This window comes from Puntigrus tetrazona, chromosome 2, assembly GCF_018831695.1.
Source record: "Puntigrus tetrazona isolate hp1 chromosome 2, ASM1883169v1, whole genome shotgun sequence".
Taxonomy (NCBI): Eukaryota; Metazoa; Chordata; class Actinopteri; order Cypriniformes; family Cyprinidae; genus Puntigrus; species Puntigrus tetrazona.
The window spans coordinates 10,685,233-10,702,820 of NC_056700.1; the positions used below are offsets into that span (position 1 = coordinate 10,685,233).

Genomic DNA, 17,588 nt, shown 5'->3' on the forward strand with positions numbered 1-17,588 from the left:
AATGTTTCCTTTCCGTGAAGTACTGGAACTGCCTAATTAGATGAGTGAGTGACCAGGTATGGTGAACCATACTTGGAATTTGTGCATCCAAAGAGCGCACATACACCCAGAGCAGTGGGCAGCCAAGTCACCTCAGTCATGGTGTTGAAGGTGGAGTTTTTCACTCCCCCCTGATAATTCCTGCTGGATCTGGGACTCAAGCATACGACCTTTGGGTTATAGGTAAAACTATCCATCTATTAGGCCGTGGCTGAACAGGTAATCAGTTAAGTATAAAACTTTCCAAGTTTTTTTTTTTTTAGAAGACCTCTTAAAATAAGGGACTGCAAATTTGAAACGATCATGAGGTATGTTGAATAATTCTAAAACAAACTCAGAAAAGTTTGGGGAACAGTAGTATTCAGATAAACATCCTCTTGGTAAAGTAGCATAAAAGGCTGTAAGAGCGGACGTGGGAGTTAAATGTTTTTTTTAAATGGAGTGGTGTTGTCAACTGAAAGGAGAATAGTTCAGCAGATGCTAAAAGAGAACGAGGAAGTGGGTGAAAAAGCAGAGTAGAAACGTTAAAATACATTTCTCAGTGGCCCCCTTCGACTAATGTTCAGTGGTATCATCACAGTGGTTCAGATGAAGCTGCAGAATGTGCATTGTTTCAATCGTGGCTCCAATCGCTACCACTAAAAGCTTCTGACCGCTTACATGATGTAGTCTGACATTTGTCTCTGTTGATTTTTGTTTAGTCTTTCTGTGTTTTTCCTTAGTCCTGCCATTTCCAGCCAATGGTAAGATTTCCCACTTACAGTCATCACTTGTATCTGGTCGTATGGCGTGCATTGCCATAGTTTGAGCCTCAGACAATACACCAAATGTTGTTTACTCTAAATCACAACAGCTTTCCAAAACTGCAAGTTCCACCCTTAATAATGGTTTTTATAAGGTTTTAGGGAGTCATGGTGCTATTCTGCTTCTTCCTTATGAGGAAGAACTTTATTAAATATATTAAAAACGTTAAATTAAAGTCACCTATCTATCTTGTACAAGATATGCCTTAGTGCTTTAATCCTTGAGGTACATTTGTTATGTTGTAATGATGAAAATAGTGGATGTTAATAATACCTGTTGAGTTATTTAAAGATTATTGTTTGGATATAGAAAATGGAATCTAGAAAAATGTGCACAGATGACAGATCATGGAATTTTTCCATCTAACTATACAAGTGCTTCTAGCCTTTGCTTTGTTTCTTTTCATCTTGTATCTCAGAAACATCACTAGCCTCAGAGACTAGTTGTCACACTTTTTACACAAGTTAATGTTTCTCAGAGTAGGTTAACAGCTTTAGACACTTATCCACAGTGAATGACAAATATAAATTGAGCAATAAACCTATGGAGTAACAAGTCAAGGCACCCCTATTTCTATAGAGCTTTATAGAATACAGATGGTGTTAAAGCAGCTTCACAGTGGTAAGCAGAAAATAGTAGGATCAATTATGTAAACTTAACTATGGAGACAGATTTTGCTGGAAAGCAGCTCTAAAAGACAATGGTTTGCTTTGGGCTCCGTGCTTTGAGAACTCTCTGAACGTGATCGGACCAAAGGGGCCCTGCTCTCTACGTCAGCTGAGGATGGCCCTGATGTTGCCATACCAAATTCTAAAAAGTAGAGTTTTAAAAGAGTTTTACTGCTCTGATGCTTAAGTGTAATTTTAAGCACAATTGTGAAAAAAAAATCCACGAATAAGTAAAATGTATAAGGTAACAAAATTAGCAAAGTATTTAGTTTGAAGAACAAAAAAATTAATAAATATAATTGGTATAATTGCAAAAAAAAACCCAAAACAATTAACTGGGAACCAGTGTGCCAACTAGCATCAATAATCCTTAAGAAGCCATTTTGATCATCATTCACCGTGCAGAGCTGTTCTTTTTTTTTTGGTTACTCTATATGCCACCAGATTTTTTTTATTTTAATTAGAATATAAAAGGAAAACTAAAAGAATTTCACATACTTGTGACCATAGAACGGTTTTACACTTTGAAACAGCTTAAATGAGCCTTGGCCCACAGGACACGACCGCTCTTCTGGACCATGTTCACATATTGCCTCCTTTTTAGGCTTTAGTTGGCATCTGGAGACGGCTCGGCGGATTGTGTTTACTGACAGTGGTTCCTGGAAGTATTCCTGGGCCCATTTAGTAATAGAAATGAGAGAATCATGCCGATGAGTGATGCAGTGTCGTCTGAGGGTCTGAAGACCACGGGCATCCAACAAAGGTCTTCAAAGATTTCTCCAGTTTCTCTGAATCTTTTGATGATTTTACACATTGATGAAAAGATTCGCAAAGCCTTTGCATTTTGAAGTTGAGGAATGTTGTTTTTAAAGTATTCCTCAATCTTTTAATGCACTTCTTATGTTTGTAGAGCCTCTTCCCGTCTTTTTCCACAGATTGGAAAGACTCTGCCTTTCTAAGACATCACTTTTATAGCTAAACATGTTACAGAACTGATGTCAGTTAACTTAATTAGTTGTTAAATGTTCTCCCAGCTGAATCTTTGAAAAATTTTTGTCATCTCCGTGACAACTTTTCTGAGACCTGTAGCAGGCATGAAATCTGAAATGAGCTCATTTAGTGGACAACACATTTTTCTGTTTAAACATTTGTTATGTTCTCTTTGGATAAAATATTGCCTCATGGGATTTGAAAGTAATTTATATATTTTTTCATTAAACGTCTCAACATTTTCAGAATTCGGGTTGTACCTGGCAAGAGTTTTTATAAAATAAACACAGCAAAAATGAAATGTAATCATTTACTGATAACAAACAATAATCCTTCCCCTAAAAATTATAGTTCTTCGGCAGAATGGTTGATAAGCAAGACAGAGATGCAATTGTACGATGAGGTCATGTGTTTATAGAGTATTTTACAAAAGAAATGACTCGGCCAATTATATTCAAAAGTATTGTCTACCTTTTCAAGCCAGACTCCTGGTTCATTGGCCTGTATAGGTAGACAACGAGAAGGATAACAATGTACAGTAAACAGCAAAACTGTTTGCACTACAATCCATTGTGTTCAATATTAAGATAATGAGACACAACAATTTCTATTATCAAGCAGCTAAAAATAGCTGAATGTGGATGGAAAGCTAGACACAATAGAATTTATACATTTTTACATTTGGAAAAAAGTGGATACGTTTTATAAGTAAACTATGTTTCATTAAGAAGTGTCTCAGGCGCTTGCAAAGGTTGAAGAATGATTAGGTCCATCGGACCATCAGTCTTTAATACTTTTCAAAACCGCCGGTGCAGTCCTAACATATGTTTCACCTCCATGGCATTCAAGCTGGCCATTTAGACAGGTTGAAATATGCTTTTTGTGAAACATTGTTAATGCAACATGGTTTTCGATTCTTGAAGAATGGCAAAAATGTGGGATCTTTGCCTTTACTTAGATAAAGCAAAATAATGTTTTGCATTTTATTTGATGTTTAAGTGTTACTGGGAATGGTTTGGATTGGTTTGTCTGTTTTTAATCACAGTCATACTTTTAGTGTAATATACAGTTATTAAAAAAAAAGTCTAACTGAACTCTTAGTTAACTAAGAGTTAATACCTACTTCCTGTTTTACATTTGAATTTAGCTCAGCCTAGAGGTCAGACTCTGCCAACGTTTAAAGGAAATTTGCAGTTTACAAAAGTGTGGGGATGTAGTTTAGTACTCTGTATGAAATCTGTTTTGTAGCGTGAATTGCTTTGTGAATGCTTCACTAATTGCAAGCATTTGTCCCACAACTGAGCTAAAAATTTTAGCAGGCAGACACATGCCTTTCTTCTTCGTGTAAACTCTTATACTGCCTGCAGAAATTTAAATATTTCATTGTTGCTCCGTGATTCCTGAGGTGGACCTTCTCTTCTTCTTGAAGGATTCTTGGAGCTGGGATGTTCACCGTCTACTTCTATCATATCGAATTTCGAGAATTTAGACTCCACTGCCGTTTTGAACACGTTTACTTTGAGATTTCCAGCTCAGACTCTTGTTTGAGAAGTGATTGGTCTTCCCCTACACTGACTTTTTCAAAATGTGGGTGTAACAGTTTACCACTGAATGAACCTGGAAAGCCCCATGTTTTGTGGCTTGTTCATTCAACAGATGTTCTTCCATTGTCACATAACATTATTAATTGCTACTATCAAACATTTTATCTTGGACATTTTTGGTAATTCTTCAGGAAAGTATTAAAAAGTATTAAAATCTTTGTCGGCTTTTTCACAATGTCATTGTATGTACATTTCCACAATGGAGATCATAATAGGCTATGCATGTGACAATATATTAGAATCAATAAATACAACAGTTAAGGAATGTTTCTGATTACATTCTAAAGTGGTCACTTTGCATAAAAGATCATGACTAGTGTATCCAACCCATTATTGTACAGACTCCTGCAAATAGGTGGCTTCTCCAGTAGCTATTTCCAATTAAATTTCTGCTGCTGGTTGAATGGGGCCTCCATCTTCACCAAATCTGAGGAGATAACAAAGTTAGCATTCATATATGTCATTTGTTATAAAAATATAAATGTACACTGTTCAGGCATAATTGAATTACACTGATTATCTATTCATCGTGGCACCTGTTAAAGGACAGGATATATTACTCAAGAGACCATTTTGTCCTTAACCTTTTAAGACTCTGGGTTCTGAAGCATCGTATGAGGACATTCAATTTTACTGAATTTTTCTACATGCCAAAAAAAACTTAAAAGCTTTTCATACACTGTAAAAAAAAAAAGTGTTTCAATTTGAAATAACTTGATACCCTGCTGCCATATTTTTGTGAATTCAAATATTTTAGTTATCACTTAATTAACATAATTATACTTAATTAACATTAAGTAACAAAAAATTGTTTAAAAATTTGTAAAAATTTTGGACAGAGGGGTAGCAAGTTATTTCAAGTTGAAACGATTTGAATGTTTCCTTAACCACTCCTTTTCTTTGGCCTTAAAAATGTTTGAAATTATTTTATGTAAACATGATAATATTTTGTAATTTTTTGTAATTTTGTTTCAAATCAAAATATGACTTTCTGTCACCAAACGGGATGATTTCATATGAGGACACCCCGGGACTAAAAGCGTGTTTATTACATATTTTGAGAGAACTGACAAATTAATGGGGAAAGAAACTACATTTCAATATTCTGTGAAATATTATATATTATTATGAGAATCTTGTCATTTATTACTCCCATTATTACACTTTTTTTCATTACATTTTGCCCCAAAAACATGTTAATATGCAAATGAGATTTAATATATATATACATTTTATATAAATACAACAAGAAAACCCATTTATGATCATTTTACACACATTTTGCAGAAAAATGGTATACCAAACCATTTTTGTGGTTGAGAGTCATCCTTATACAAAAATATGGTAAAAAAACAAAACAAAACAAAACAAACAACTAAAAATGTATCAGTGATTTTTAAGAACCCTCAACTAAGAACATAGCATAACTAACAAATTAAATATGATTTTTAAATAATTTTAAAAATCATTTTTGATGCTCTAATCAATCTAAAAAAACATTATGAGCTAAAACTTTTTTCTCAGGTCTTTGATGTGTTAGAAGCTGGAAAAATGGACAAATGTAAAGATTTGAATGAGTTTGACAAGGGCCAAATTGTCATGCCTAGGCATAAATTCCAAACTGCTGCTCCTGTGGGGTGTTCCCGGTCTGCAGTGGTCAGTAACTATCAAAAGTGCTTCAAGGAAGGAAGAGCGGTGAGCTGGCGTCAGGGTTCATGGGTGGTTAAGACTGGCCTGTGTGGTGCAATACAACAGATACTGCTGAGCTACTGTAGCTCAAATTGCACAAGAACCTAATGCTGGTTTTGATGGAAAGGTGTAAGAATACACGGCGCATTACAGTTCGTTGTGTATAGGGCTGCGTAGCCACCGACAAGCCAGGGTGCCGAAACCTGCTGCTGGGAAACCTTAGGTCTTGTCATCCATGTGGATGTTACTTTGACACGTACCACCTAGCTAAGCATTGTTAGCGACCATGTGCAGCTTTTCACGGAAACGTTAATCCCTGGTGGCTGCGGCCTCTCTCAGCAGGATAATGAGAACTGCCACCAAGCAAAGATGGTTCAGGTATGGTTTGAGGAGCGCAATGAGTTTGAGGTGTTGACTTCCCCGGATCTCAATCCGATCCAGTCAAGAATCTGCTGCTGACATTATGGTCCCAGCTAGCACAGCTTATTGAGTCATAAATCATTTCATTGTAAAGAATCCAGCAGGTGGCAGTGCAGCTGTATGTATGCTTTAGCTCCGTATTGCATATGGTATAGTAATGGTTTGACTGAGGATTTAATCTAACCGACAATATTTATGTTAAAGAAACTAGATGTTAAGTTCAGTCTACGTTCAATAATTCAGGTAACCTGTTACCACAATTTATATTGCTTTTTGGATAAATAAATCAGTTTCATTGACATTAAATTAGCATTTTAATTTAATGTAATTACAATACTTGATGCTTAAAATGAATAGTGACATAAAATAGTCTTGATAACTTTAAAATGGGCGGTGTTTTTCTAGTTCCCAGAATGCTCGGCATAGAAATGGATGGAGAAAATGTTGAATGCAGTTACATCGTTGTTGTCGTATTTGAGTTTATATGTTGCAGTTTTTGTGGTTATCCTTCAGCGTGCTAAAGAGTAGTGCTTGCGAAAGATAAAGGCTTTGATTTTACGCAGACTTTAACTTCTTTTAGAACAGCAATCTCTATCCTTGCAGGGACTTTCCACGGGTGTAGTGCTTTTTATACTGTACAAACCGTATTTTCTTTCACCCTACACCAACCTTACACCTAACCCTACCCCGTACAGGAAACTTAGCATTTTTATTTTCTCATAGAATCTCATTCTGTACGATTTACAAGCTCAATTTAGGTCCCCACCAGAATATATAAACCAAACCACAGACACACGCACGGCAGATTTCCATGTTTTATGGGGACACTCCATGTGCATAATTATTTTTATACATACTTCTATTGCCCTACACCAAACCCTAGACCTAAATCTACACCTTACAGGAAAATGTGCATTTTTAGATTTTTTTTTAGACATTTTGTTAAATGCAAAGAGTCGTGAAGCCCAACAGCGTGACATGTTTAACACGGGCAGTGACTGAGGAGCCGTTCTCCCCTCGGACTCTGCGTCATAACCGGTAGGTGGCGTAACGTGGCATAATTTCGGTCGCCTCCAAGATTTTGACACGAGGAAGAGCGCTTTCCGCCTAAGGCGGGGTCACCATCTCTGTTGGCAAAGTTTGGCTGTTGAGACTGAGAGCGGTCGGCAAGATCGACATAAGTGCGTCGAGCTTAAACCCCGATCGTCCGATTTCTATCGCTCGCGGCCGAGTGAGCGTCAGTGTAGCGCGCGCCTGACGCGATCTGACTGCAGTTATGTCCGAAGACCCGAGCTCTCAACCCTGGTCTATCGACAAGGATGACTATGAGCTACAGGAGGTGATCGGTGAGCTAAACCGTCGCACATCAGCATCCGGATCGCATCAATGATAGCGTAGCGGAGATTAAGACGTGCGTGTCATGATCTCTGGGGCCCAGACGGTCTGTGTTATTTCGGATCTCCGTCAGTAATTGAGTCGTCGCGCCTGTAAGATGTTCATTCTGTGTTAGCCATGCTAACTAGCCACCCGATATGCCAGCAGTCTGTAATGCTTTGCGGACAAAGGCTGATTTAGTGATTGATTTGGAGGTTTCGTCGTGATTTACATGTGACATATGGGGCGGATAAAGGACCATCACAGTTGACAAGTTGCTCGTCTGTTTGGTGACAAGCTGTTTCATATAGTGTTCATGCACATAGGCTGTGGTTTAGATCAAAGTTTGACGTATTATAAGAACAGCTTTACTAACTAACTTGTAATCCCATAACTAAGGATGATTTTATTGTCTTGGGGCATTTGCATTTGGCCTTTCAGCTCCCTTTGGCGAGGGAAGTTGTCTTTTAAGCTGAAGCAAAGAGAAACATAAATAAACGGAAGTATAGTATAATCTGAAATGGACGCATATTAAGACGAGATTTAATTTTTACTTTTAATTCAGCCGTCTGAGCATTGGATATACCATATAATAAACATTTAATTATATTGAAGCCCTTTTACCCCCCACAGAGGTCCATAGAGACCTATATATTTAATAGTATATATTTAAGAGTTTTTTCAGCATCAGCCCTGATCATGACTACTAAAATGAATTCATGTAACACTTTAAATGACAGTTTGTTTATGTAACGACAGCAGTGATTTTAATGAGAAAAAACACAAGGCATTTGTCTATACACTTAATGCTAAGTAGCCGATTTTATTTATGTCAGTGGATGTGTTCGTGATTAACAAGAACATTGCTTTTGATGCTTTTTCTTTTTTTGTGTGCAGTTTTAATAAATCCGTAAAAGAGAAATAATTTTCCACTTTCAGTGACTGAATTTATTTTACCAGCATTACTGATCATATAACTTCTTTGTGTGTATCTAGGGTTAAAAACGATTTATTAAATGTAGTATGGTTAAAATATAGAAATGACAAAAAAAAAAAAAGTATGCTGTTACAGCCTAAGAGAGAGAGAGGTAAAAAACGCATTTCATCTATGGATCGTAGATGCTATGCTTCCCTGATCTGTCTTTTGTAATATTTGTGTGTTTTTTAATTTCATATTTTTGTTTGCATTACAACTCAGTGATTGAAAGTGATTACACTTTGCTGTTATATAGGGAGTGGAGCAACAGCTGTGGTCCAGGCGGCATATTGCAAACCCAGGAAAGAGAAGGTGGCCATTAAACGCATCAATCTTGAGAAATGCCAGACCAGCATGGATGAGCTTCTGGTAATGTCTGTTTACTGCTCATAAAATTAGACACACCACATAAAGGTATTTGATTAGGATGCCTGTGCTTAAACAGAATATTTATGGATGTAGTTTACTTGTCTGGCTCTCTTTAGAAGCGTAATTTGTTTTGTAATTGGAATGATTTTGTTGCTTATATCGTTTTAACATAATGTGCATCAGACAAAAAAAAATCCTTCCTTCATACTTTTCTAACAAAAACAGATTTGTTGAAGAAATTGAATAATTTAAGCCATTCTGAAAACACGCAACAACAAAAAAATCTGTAGGCACAAATATTGACTGTCTGACAATATTTCATTTTCATTAGAAATTATGCAATGTGCATCTGACTCGGAGTCTGTCCCATTCACCTCAGTTAATGACCTTTTTGCCAAATGGCGGGGTCATGATGTAACTCGGGTCATGTGCAAGGCAGCCACATGTCTGTCAGTCAGAGGAGGATTAAACTGGCACAGACACAAGGAAAGACTTTCTGGGTTGTGATTAAACTTTCAGAGTTAGAATGGCCTATGAGACCAGACTAGCTAACTACACTTGCATTTTACAGAAAACGTGTCTTTTAATGACGTAGAACAGGTTTAATTCAATTAGTTTAGTTTGATTATAATTCAGCATTTAAAGATTTCTAGTCTAGGGTCTTTTCTCTTTCACTTCTGTAGCATAAATCTCATGAATGCCAGCATCTTGAAGTAATTTGATCCAGAAGGACACGGTTGAGCACTCCTGGCGATCTGAATGGGATCTTTTGTTTGCAATTACTTACCATTATTGCCTTTTAGAAACCTCCGTTTAGATTTAAACGTTTACTGCTTCCTAATATTTTCCTTCCTCTTCTTATTACTTTTTTTTTTTTTTTTTTAGAAAGAGATCCAGGCAATGAGCCAGTGCCATCACCCAAATATTGTGTCTTATTACACCTCCTTTGTGGTCAAGGATGAGCTTTGGCTGGTCATGAAGTTGCTCAGTGGTGGTCAGTCAGTTTAAAAGCCTGTCTTGAACAAACAGAAGTTATTAACTGATCTTTTAAAAACAAAGTGGTACATAATGCAATATCTTTCGATTCGCATCTGTTTCAGGCTCGGTTCTTGATTTCATTAAGTACATAATTTCCAAAGGGGAGCACAAATCGGGTGTCATGGATGAGGCCAGCATTGCCAGCATACTAAAAGAGGTGCTAGAAGGTCTCGATTATCTGCACAAAAATGGGCAGATTCACAGGTATATGTTTTTAATTGCATTAATGCGTTTCATTTTCGAAGTCACCGAACAATACACTGACCTGTACTTCTCTCTGTAAAGGGATGTGAAGGCTGGAAATATTCTTTTAGGAGAAGATGGCTCTGTTCAAATTGCAGGTGGAGATTTTTGTCTTATTGACGGTTAATTGGCTTATTAGTAGGATTTGAATGTACTGCTTTTTAATTATTCCAAAGAAATGTTGAATATTCTTATTTAAAGGTAATGCATGATTGCCTTAGTGTTTTTGTGCTTAATGCTGAATGTAATTGGAAGGGGAAAAAAAATTGTTGTTGACGCAAACAGGAAAAAGCCGATATATTTCTGTTTGCTTTCAACGTCTGGGAATGGCCTCTAGATGCTCATTTTCAGGACTACGGAGGTTCTGATTTGATTATAGGTGCTGCTTGGCACGAAAAGTAGATAATGAACAATATGAGTTAGACGATTGATGGGTTTGTTGTCTGCTTTTCTCCCTGAAGACTTTGGTGTTAGTGCCTTTTTAGCAACTGGTGGAGACATGACTAGAAACAAAGTGAGGAAGACGTTTGTAGGAACTCCATGCTGGATGGCGCCTGAGGTGATGGAGCAGGTTAGTGTCGTCCCACCTGTTCCGACTTTGCCTTTCGTATGTTTTGAAACCGAATGTCTTTATGGAATGTGATATTGATATTTTGTTTGCTCAATCACAGGTTAGGGGTTATGATTTCAAAGCTGATATCTGGAGTTTCGGGATCACTGCTATTGAGCTGGCAACCGGGGCCGCTCCGTATCACAAATATCCTCCAATGAAGGTAAGCAGCAAGTCACCGTTTGGGAGAATCTTCTATGAAACCTGCCGAAGGAGTGATGAAGGAATGAACCGTTAAATCGGGAATTGAATTCATTGGTTTTGGTTAAACGTGTGATTGGCGGTTAACGCAAGCTCAAAATGACTTAAATTACATGAGTAATACCTAGTCGTTTTTTAAGCTTTTATGCATGTTGAAGAAGGTGGTTGCTAACAAGTAGCTAAATGGGACCACCGAGGTTGTCAAGGACATCATTACACCAAACAGGAAAACATATCAACTCGTTAACCCACTTTTATAACCTTGTTGTATTTATACTTCTGCTCCTGCAATCTATTCTAACTCAAACATTGCAGCTTGTAGATTTTAAATGAAGATAAAAAGATTTGTTAAAAGCTTAGTGGTGCTGACGTTGATGTTATGCAACTGTGGTGTTGTTTGTTTATAGCCCAACTTTAACTTTTACTTCTGCTGATTTGTATTTTAGCTTCAAAAATCATAAAAAAAATTATTTGAAACACTTTTTCCACAGCAATGATTGTGTTGGTTTTTTTTATTTCCTCCTTTCTTACTTTTTTTTTTGTTTAGGTTCTCATGTTAACCCTGCAGAATGACCCTCCTTGTCTAGAGACTGGAGTTACAGATAAAGAAATGGTTAAAAAATACGGCAAATCTTTTCGGAAGATGATCTCCTTGTGCCTCCAGAAGGATCCAGAAAAACGGTAGTGCATTTACTTCCTAAAGTTCTCAGATTCTTTCAAGACCAACAGTTTTTGGTCATATTATAAACGTTCAATGTTTCTCAACAGTCCAACAGCTGCTGAACTCTTAAAACACAAGTTCTTCACAAAAGCCAAGGTGAGATACTGTAACCCGAATTCGTAAAAGTGCAAAGAATGACAAGAATAGAGACATTTTACATTAGTTTGCTGGTAATCAGAGCGCGCAAATGTTTGCTCTGTTTTATGTAATTGCTGTTTCTAGCAGGCAAAATTATTTAGTTTGGCTACAATCGCTGTCTCCTAAACATTTCCAAACCACTGGTCCAGCATGACGCGTTTACTGTAACAAATACTCAGGATTAGAGTTTCTAAAGGGCATTTCCTGCTCATGGGATACAGCCCATATTGTAACAAACGCATTGCTGCCTCAGCAGACTTTTATTCCTAGCGGCTCAGTGTTACTGTAGTCTGTGCGTAAACAGAGAGGCCTCCACGGCACTGCAGTGCTGCATTACAACCCACAGAGGATGCTGTCACTCTCAAATTTATTTGTAGAGTAGTATAACCTGATCTCACAGTTCTAACCAAAATATTGCATTTTTGCGGAATTATTTGTACTATAATAAAATTCAACGAATATACTTGGAATTTATTTTCTGGCTTGTAGCTTACTGAGAAAGTTGAATTTTATTTCTCAAAATTTCTTTACAGAACAATGAATACTTGAAAGAAAAATTGCTGGACAGGGCGCCAACAATAGGAGAGAGATCAAGGAGGGTGAGTGAGAAATGATAGATGTAGATATTGCACAGTTATCGTAGCAGTTGTGCTTCAAGCATTTTGTTGTTTGTGCAAACAGGTGCGAAGGGTGCCGGGCTCCAGCGGTCGACTGCACAAGACCGAGGATGGAGAGTGGGAATGGAGTGACGATGAGCTGGATGTAGAGAGCGAGGAAGGAAAGGCTGCAGTGGCCGCTTTACGGGTATACACACATCTGCTACCTAAGCCTGGTTTTTTTTAGTCTGTGGATTTGGATAAAGCATGTCTTTTAAATTGTCTTTTTAGTCACCAAGAGTAAAGGAGGAGGCTGTGCAAAATGCAGAGGTGAGAGTTCAGTTTCATTTCCTACTTTTTGAGTAAGCTCAAAGGCGTTGTTAAGAGAGTCTTGTGCCTCTTTCAAAGATCTTTCCATCGGATTCATCAAGCTTCCTGCAGCCAGCAGCTCCGGGACAGTCTGAAGTGCCACATGCTGCAGATGACACCGCCACGATATCAGCGTCTTCTCCAGGCTCCCAGGTGAGCTCTGCCGTGTAACGCTATCAGCAGTGACAATGACCAAACAAGTGCAGTTGGTTCATAATTTAGGTTTCCGTTTTAGATCTTAAAATTGTATCCCTGCAGGTTGGTGGACCTACTACGACAGGACAAGACTCGGCCAAAACCCCCATCAGCCTGGTTCTAAGATTAAGGTATTTTTCATTCATATAATCACTTATTGATGACCATCAGTCAAAAACAACAGTTTTTTTTAAATATCCAAAAAGACCTTTAAGGTTAGAGTTAACCACACTGTTGAGGACAGTTGTATTTGTTCCTCTTGGTTGTGTTGCTTAACACCTTTTTTTTTTTTAACATTGCATAAAAAAGCACAGTAAGTTAATTACTACAGTTTTGTGTGAAACTGAAATAGCTCTTTTATGACAATACAAATATTTCAGTTTATCACTGAAGATTATAAAGGTTTTTAAAATGATGCAACATTGGTTTTTCACTTTACAGTGCTGTTATCATGAACTAAAACAAAAATAGACATGAAATAATTAAATGAAACATAAAAAACTAACAGAAAAAAATTAGCCAGTAACTTACTGAAATCAAGTTAAATTGCTGAAGTGGCAATTAGATTTACTACAATAATATAATAAATAAAATATATCAGTGTATATAAAAAGTGTGTGTGTATGTACATGACTTTATTTATTTTAACAACAGGAATACAAAAAAGGAGCTGAACGATATCAGATTTGAGTTCATGCCTGGCAGAGGTTTGTGGAGTTTGCTGTTCGTTTGATTAAACGTCTGTTTGATTCTAATTTCTCTCATTTCTAATTTCTAATCATGCAAGTTGACAAATTGTACTCTCGATCACAAAGCTTTATTGTCTTCTGTATCCAGACACAGCTGATGGAGTGTCTCAGGAGCTCGTGTCTGCAGGACTGGTGGATGGGAGAGACTTAGTCATTGGTGAGTTTGTCGAGATAAAAATACAATTGCTGCTCAACACTAAAAAGTTCAAAATAATAGTGTTTTTAACTTGCGTTCGTTTTTCAGTCGCAGCCAATTTGCAGAAAATCGTTGATGATCCACAAACCCACAAAAATGTCACTTTTAAGTTGGTAAGTCCAGATCAGATTGTGATGCAGTGGACATTTGCTCACCGGAGGTGTTTTATATTTGCCTCTGTTGATCTTTCTTCTTCCGTTTAGGCATCTGGAGTGGACAGTTCTGAAATTCCAGACGACGTTAAACTCATGGGATTTGCTCAGCTGAGTATAAGTTAAAACAGTATTACCAGCGACAGGAAAAAACGAAACAAAACACAGACTTGTTTGCACAACAGTGCACTGTAAATGCTTTCATTGGCCTAAAGAAACCACTACTGCCAAAGAGACAGAAGGAACCTGACACCACATAGGATTAACAAATGTTGAATGGGACTGCATCCGAGTTCTTCATAGGAGCGCACCTCAGATGTTTACAGTATTCATGTACGTTTTGTTTTCTGTTGCTTTAAACATTTGCACAATCTGAACCAACTCCTAATACTGGTAGATGTCAAAAGAATGCCTTACTTTCGATTAGTACTACTGAATTTACAACTGTAGGTAGACTGTAGCTGTGGAGCTCATCTGTGAAGTGAATGAGTGACTGTGTGTGCGTTCAGCTGTGTACCTCAAAGGAAGGCGGAGAGGATTGTCATTCGATAGCATTTAAGGGCGCTTAGCTGTTCAACATATTGGCGCGATCAGCTTTGTATGGTTGTACAAATTAACCAGTAAACATGGGAGCCACTTTACCCACAACCCCGTCGGACATGATGTTTCACCGCTACACCCGTGCACTGCACCTCACGGTTACACCTTTCAGCTGCTTACTCACTATCGGGATGCGTTCCCATCATTTTGCATGGGCTAACGCCAGACTGCATGAATGATTTTTAACCTAAGATATGCTGATCATTTAATTTTGCCGGCTCTCTGTGAAAGAGAGAGATGAAATGAGATATTGAGCTTGTAAAAGAAAAAAACAACACACAAAAAAAAAAAAACGAGAACATGAGTTTTTCATCCAATTGATCTTTTTCGTGAAGGACGCGTATGCTGTTGAAATTCTCTGGAAATTGTGCATTTCAGATTATATTGGAAAGAGACTTATGCAATTTTTGTGGATTGAGCATAATGTTACAAGTTTCATTTAAACGCATATCTGCTAAATGTAGAGGCAGCTGTTTGGAAGGTGGTATAGATTTATGATTTTGTTTTTTTGGAAGGAAATTCTAGTGTTTGCAAGGCGGCAAAGAAAACGCGTTAACGTTTAAAGTCATTTTGAAGTTCTCAATCTGTCAAAAATACTCAAAACAAAGTTGGAATGGAGTCCATACGTGGAACTATATGAACTATGTATCCACCTTTTTCCTGATCGCAAAGTAAGCCTATGGATGAGGAGTCAGTTTCGTTACACTATAGATTATAAATTAAGAGGTAAATAGCGTGCAGTAAACAGTAAAACTGTTTTGTACTGTTTGTGTTCATGATTAAGATAATGCATTAAAATAGCATAATAGGACACACCGATTTTTTTTTTTTTTTTTTTTTTTTTTTTTTTAAGAATCAAGCAGCATTACTAACTGTTTTATAAAGCTAAAAATAGCTTGTCGCGGATGTGACCCATTTCTGCGTCAGGAAAAGGGTGGATAGAAAAATAAAAACATGAGTTTTATAGTTTGCTAGCCTTGCAAGCACTTTTAATGAAGGAAAGACCAGTGAAGCTTTGGACACAGTCACTGACCAGCAAGAAAAAAAAAGAAAAGTGACTTTAGGATTCATCCTGTGTCCACGTAATATTGGCAATAGGATCCGTTGTATTTGAATTTGTGGGCCTGTTTGTGTCTTTGTAAATATTTCAGTTCATTGCATCTTGCTTAATATCATCCGTCTTAGTTGTAGACTGATGTCTGATTTCATGTTATATAGGCAGAAAATCTTTTCACATGCAACTGGTATTTTTTCCCCCTTTATAAAACAAAATTAAATGGTCAAATTGCCAGTGATTTTGGCAATAACGTTGTTATTATTATTTAAACCTTTTTGCTGGACTTTTTGTTAAATTTTTCTTCTGATGATCTACACTCCACTTCCATTTTTATTTTCCTCTGTTATTTTCTCTCCTTGGCTTCCGACAAACAGTACATTTTAAGACGGTTTTGAACCCGATTAATTGTAGACACGGTCTGTGATTCATTTGCTGTCACTTTCGCACTCGTGTGTATGTGCAAACGACTGTTGATTTTTTTTTTTTTTCTTTTTTTAAATATATTTAGTGTGAATAAAACAATGAATGTGGATGGGACATCTTAACGAGTACTTGATCAAGAAAAAAAATCATGTAAATAATCAAATTGGTGTTTATATATATATATATATATATATATATATAAATATAAACAGTATACATACTGTTCACAGTTGGCCTTTCTATGGAGTGGACGTGGTGGTTGTCTAATGACTTGTTGGTTTCTTTGTGTTCACAGTCAAAAAAACACAACACTTGGGTTTCATTACGGAAACGTATCCCTGAAATATTACATTAGCATGACTTGAGAATAGTTTATGTACTGCATTCTACTTTGTCAACAGTGGAGGGCTATTATTGTTTTCTCTTTCAGTTTCTGCCTTGCCGTCTGTGTTGGAGTGTTTGCTGAGATTCTTAGAAGGAATGCTTGTGGTTCTGTCAGTTTTGTGTTTGTTTGTGTGTTTAAATGGGCAACAGCTCATAACAGTGGCATGCCACCTTACTGTAATCGTTAAGATATCTCCAATACTTTAAATAGACTGTCAAGTCAAAGCTTAAACGCAATGAGTTCATTTCTTTAATGGTCTAAATAGTTGATGGCCCTGTCACGATTCTCTAAAGCCTCAAATATTTCCCATTTTCTCTTGAAAGACGCTTCCAAGTCCTCAAGTCTCATCCTCTTTCTCACCACGCTAGTGGATTGTGATAAGACAGTATTTATTTTCACGTGTGGACAAGTGGTTTGCCCTTTTCTGGAATTCGTTGGAAGTAATTCAACCGAGCACTTTGAAAATCGAAAGCATATATTATTGTTTCTCATTTGTAGGATAATTAACTAAGCGGATCTGTCTTCGTATTGACAGATCAGATCTTGTTATGCTCATATTTCTGTACGGTGATGTTTGTTGAGGTGAGTTGTCTTAAGATCATTCCTCCGTTCTGTTTTGTCAGCAGTCTGGAAAGCTGCTGTATTTTCACACCAAGCACATGTATGCAGGTCTTACAAAAGAGGAACTGGCTGCATTTTAATGGAATATTTAGGTGTTTTCAATTCAAGGTTTTTTATTTAGTGTCTTTTAATTTTTTCATGTTTTTATCTAATTGAAGTTCAAGGAATGAATTGTCACGACACAACATAAATGGAGGTATTATTATCACTCTCTGTATGGTGTGTTAAGGACAATGGTAGAACACTGTATAGTATTTCACTTTTGGGATTTTCAGTGCATGTGTACCCAATTATTTTTAATAATAATCAATAAAGAATGAAATTGCCATTGCTCTGCAGACTTGTTTATGAATTGCGTAAT

General features: G+C 37.0%; 2 protein-coding genes across 2 annotated transcripts in view; one reads left to right on the top strand and one right to left on the bottom strand.

The window, feature by feature from the left end:
* The window catches only part of tox (thymocyte selection-associated high mobility group box), an 839,643-nt gene that overhangs the window by 461,902 nt on the left and 360,153 nt on the right, over nt 1-17,588 (bottom strand). The gene's annotated exons all lie outside the window — the stretch shown is intronic.
* Nucleotides 7,278-17,553, top strand: oxsr1a (oxidative stress responsive kinase 1a). The gene is made up of 18 exons (XM_043259491.1): nt 7,278-7,560; nt 8,821-8,933; nt 9,819-9,927; nt 10,034-10,175; nt 10,257-10,312; nt 10,676-10,785; nt 10,886-10,987; nt 11,573-11,706; nt 11,794-11,842; nt 12,418-12,483; nt 12,566-12,688; nt 12,772-12,810; nt 12,889-13,002; nt 13,108-13,175; nt 13,699-13,751; nt 13,882-13,950; nt 14,038-14,102; nt 14,193-17,553. Exons 1-18 carry the CDS (start codon nt 7,491-7,493, stop codon nt 14,265-14,267), a joined length of 1,557 nt encoding a protein of 518 aa, XP_043115426.1. The 5' UTR covers nt 7,278-7,490; the 3' UTR covers nt 14,268-17,553.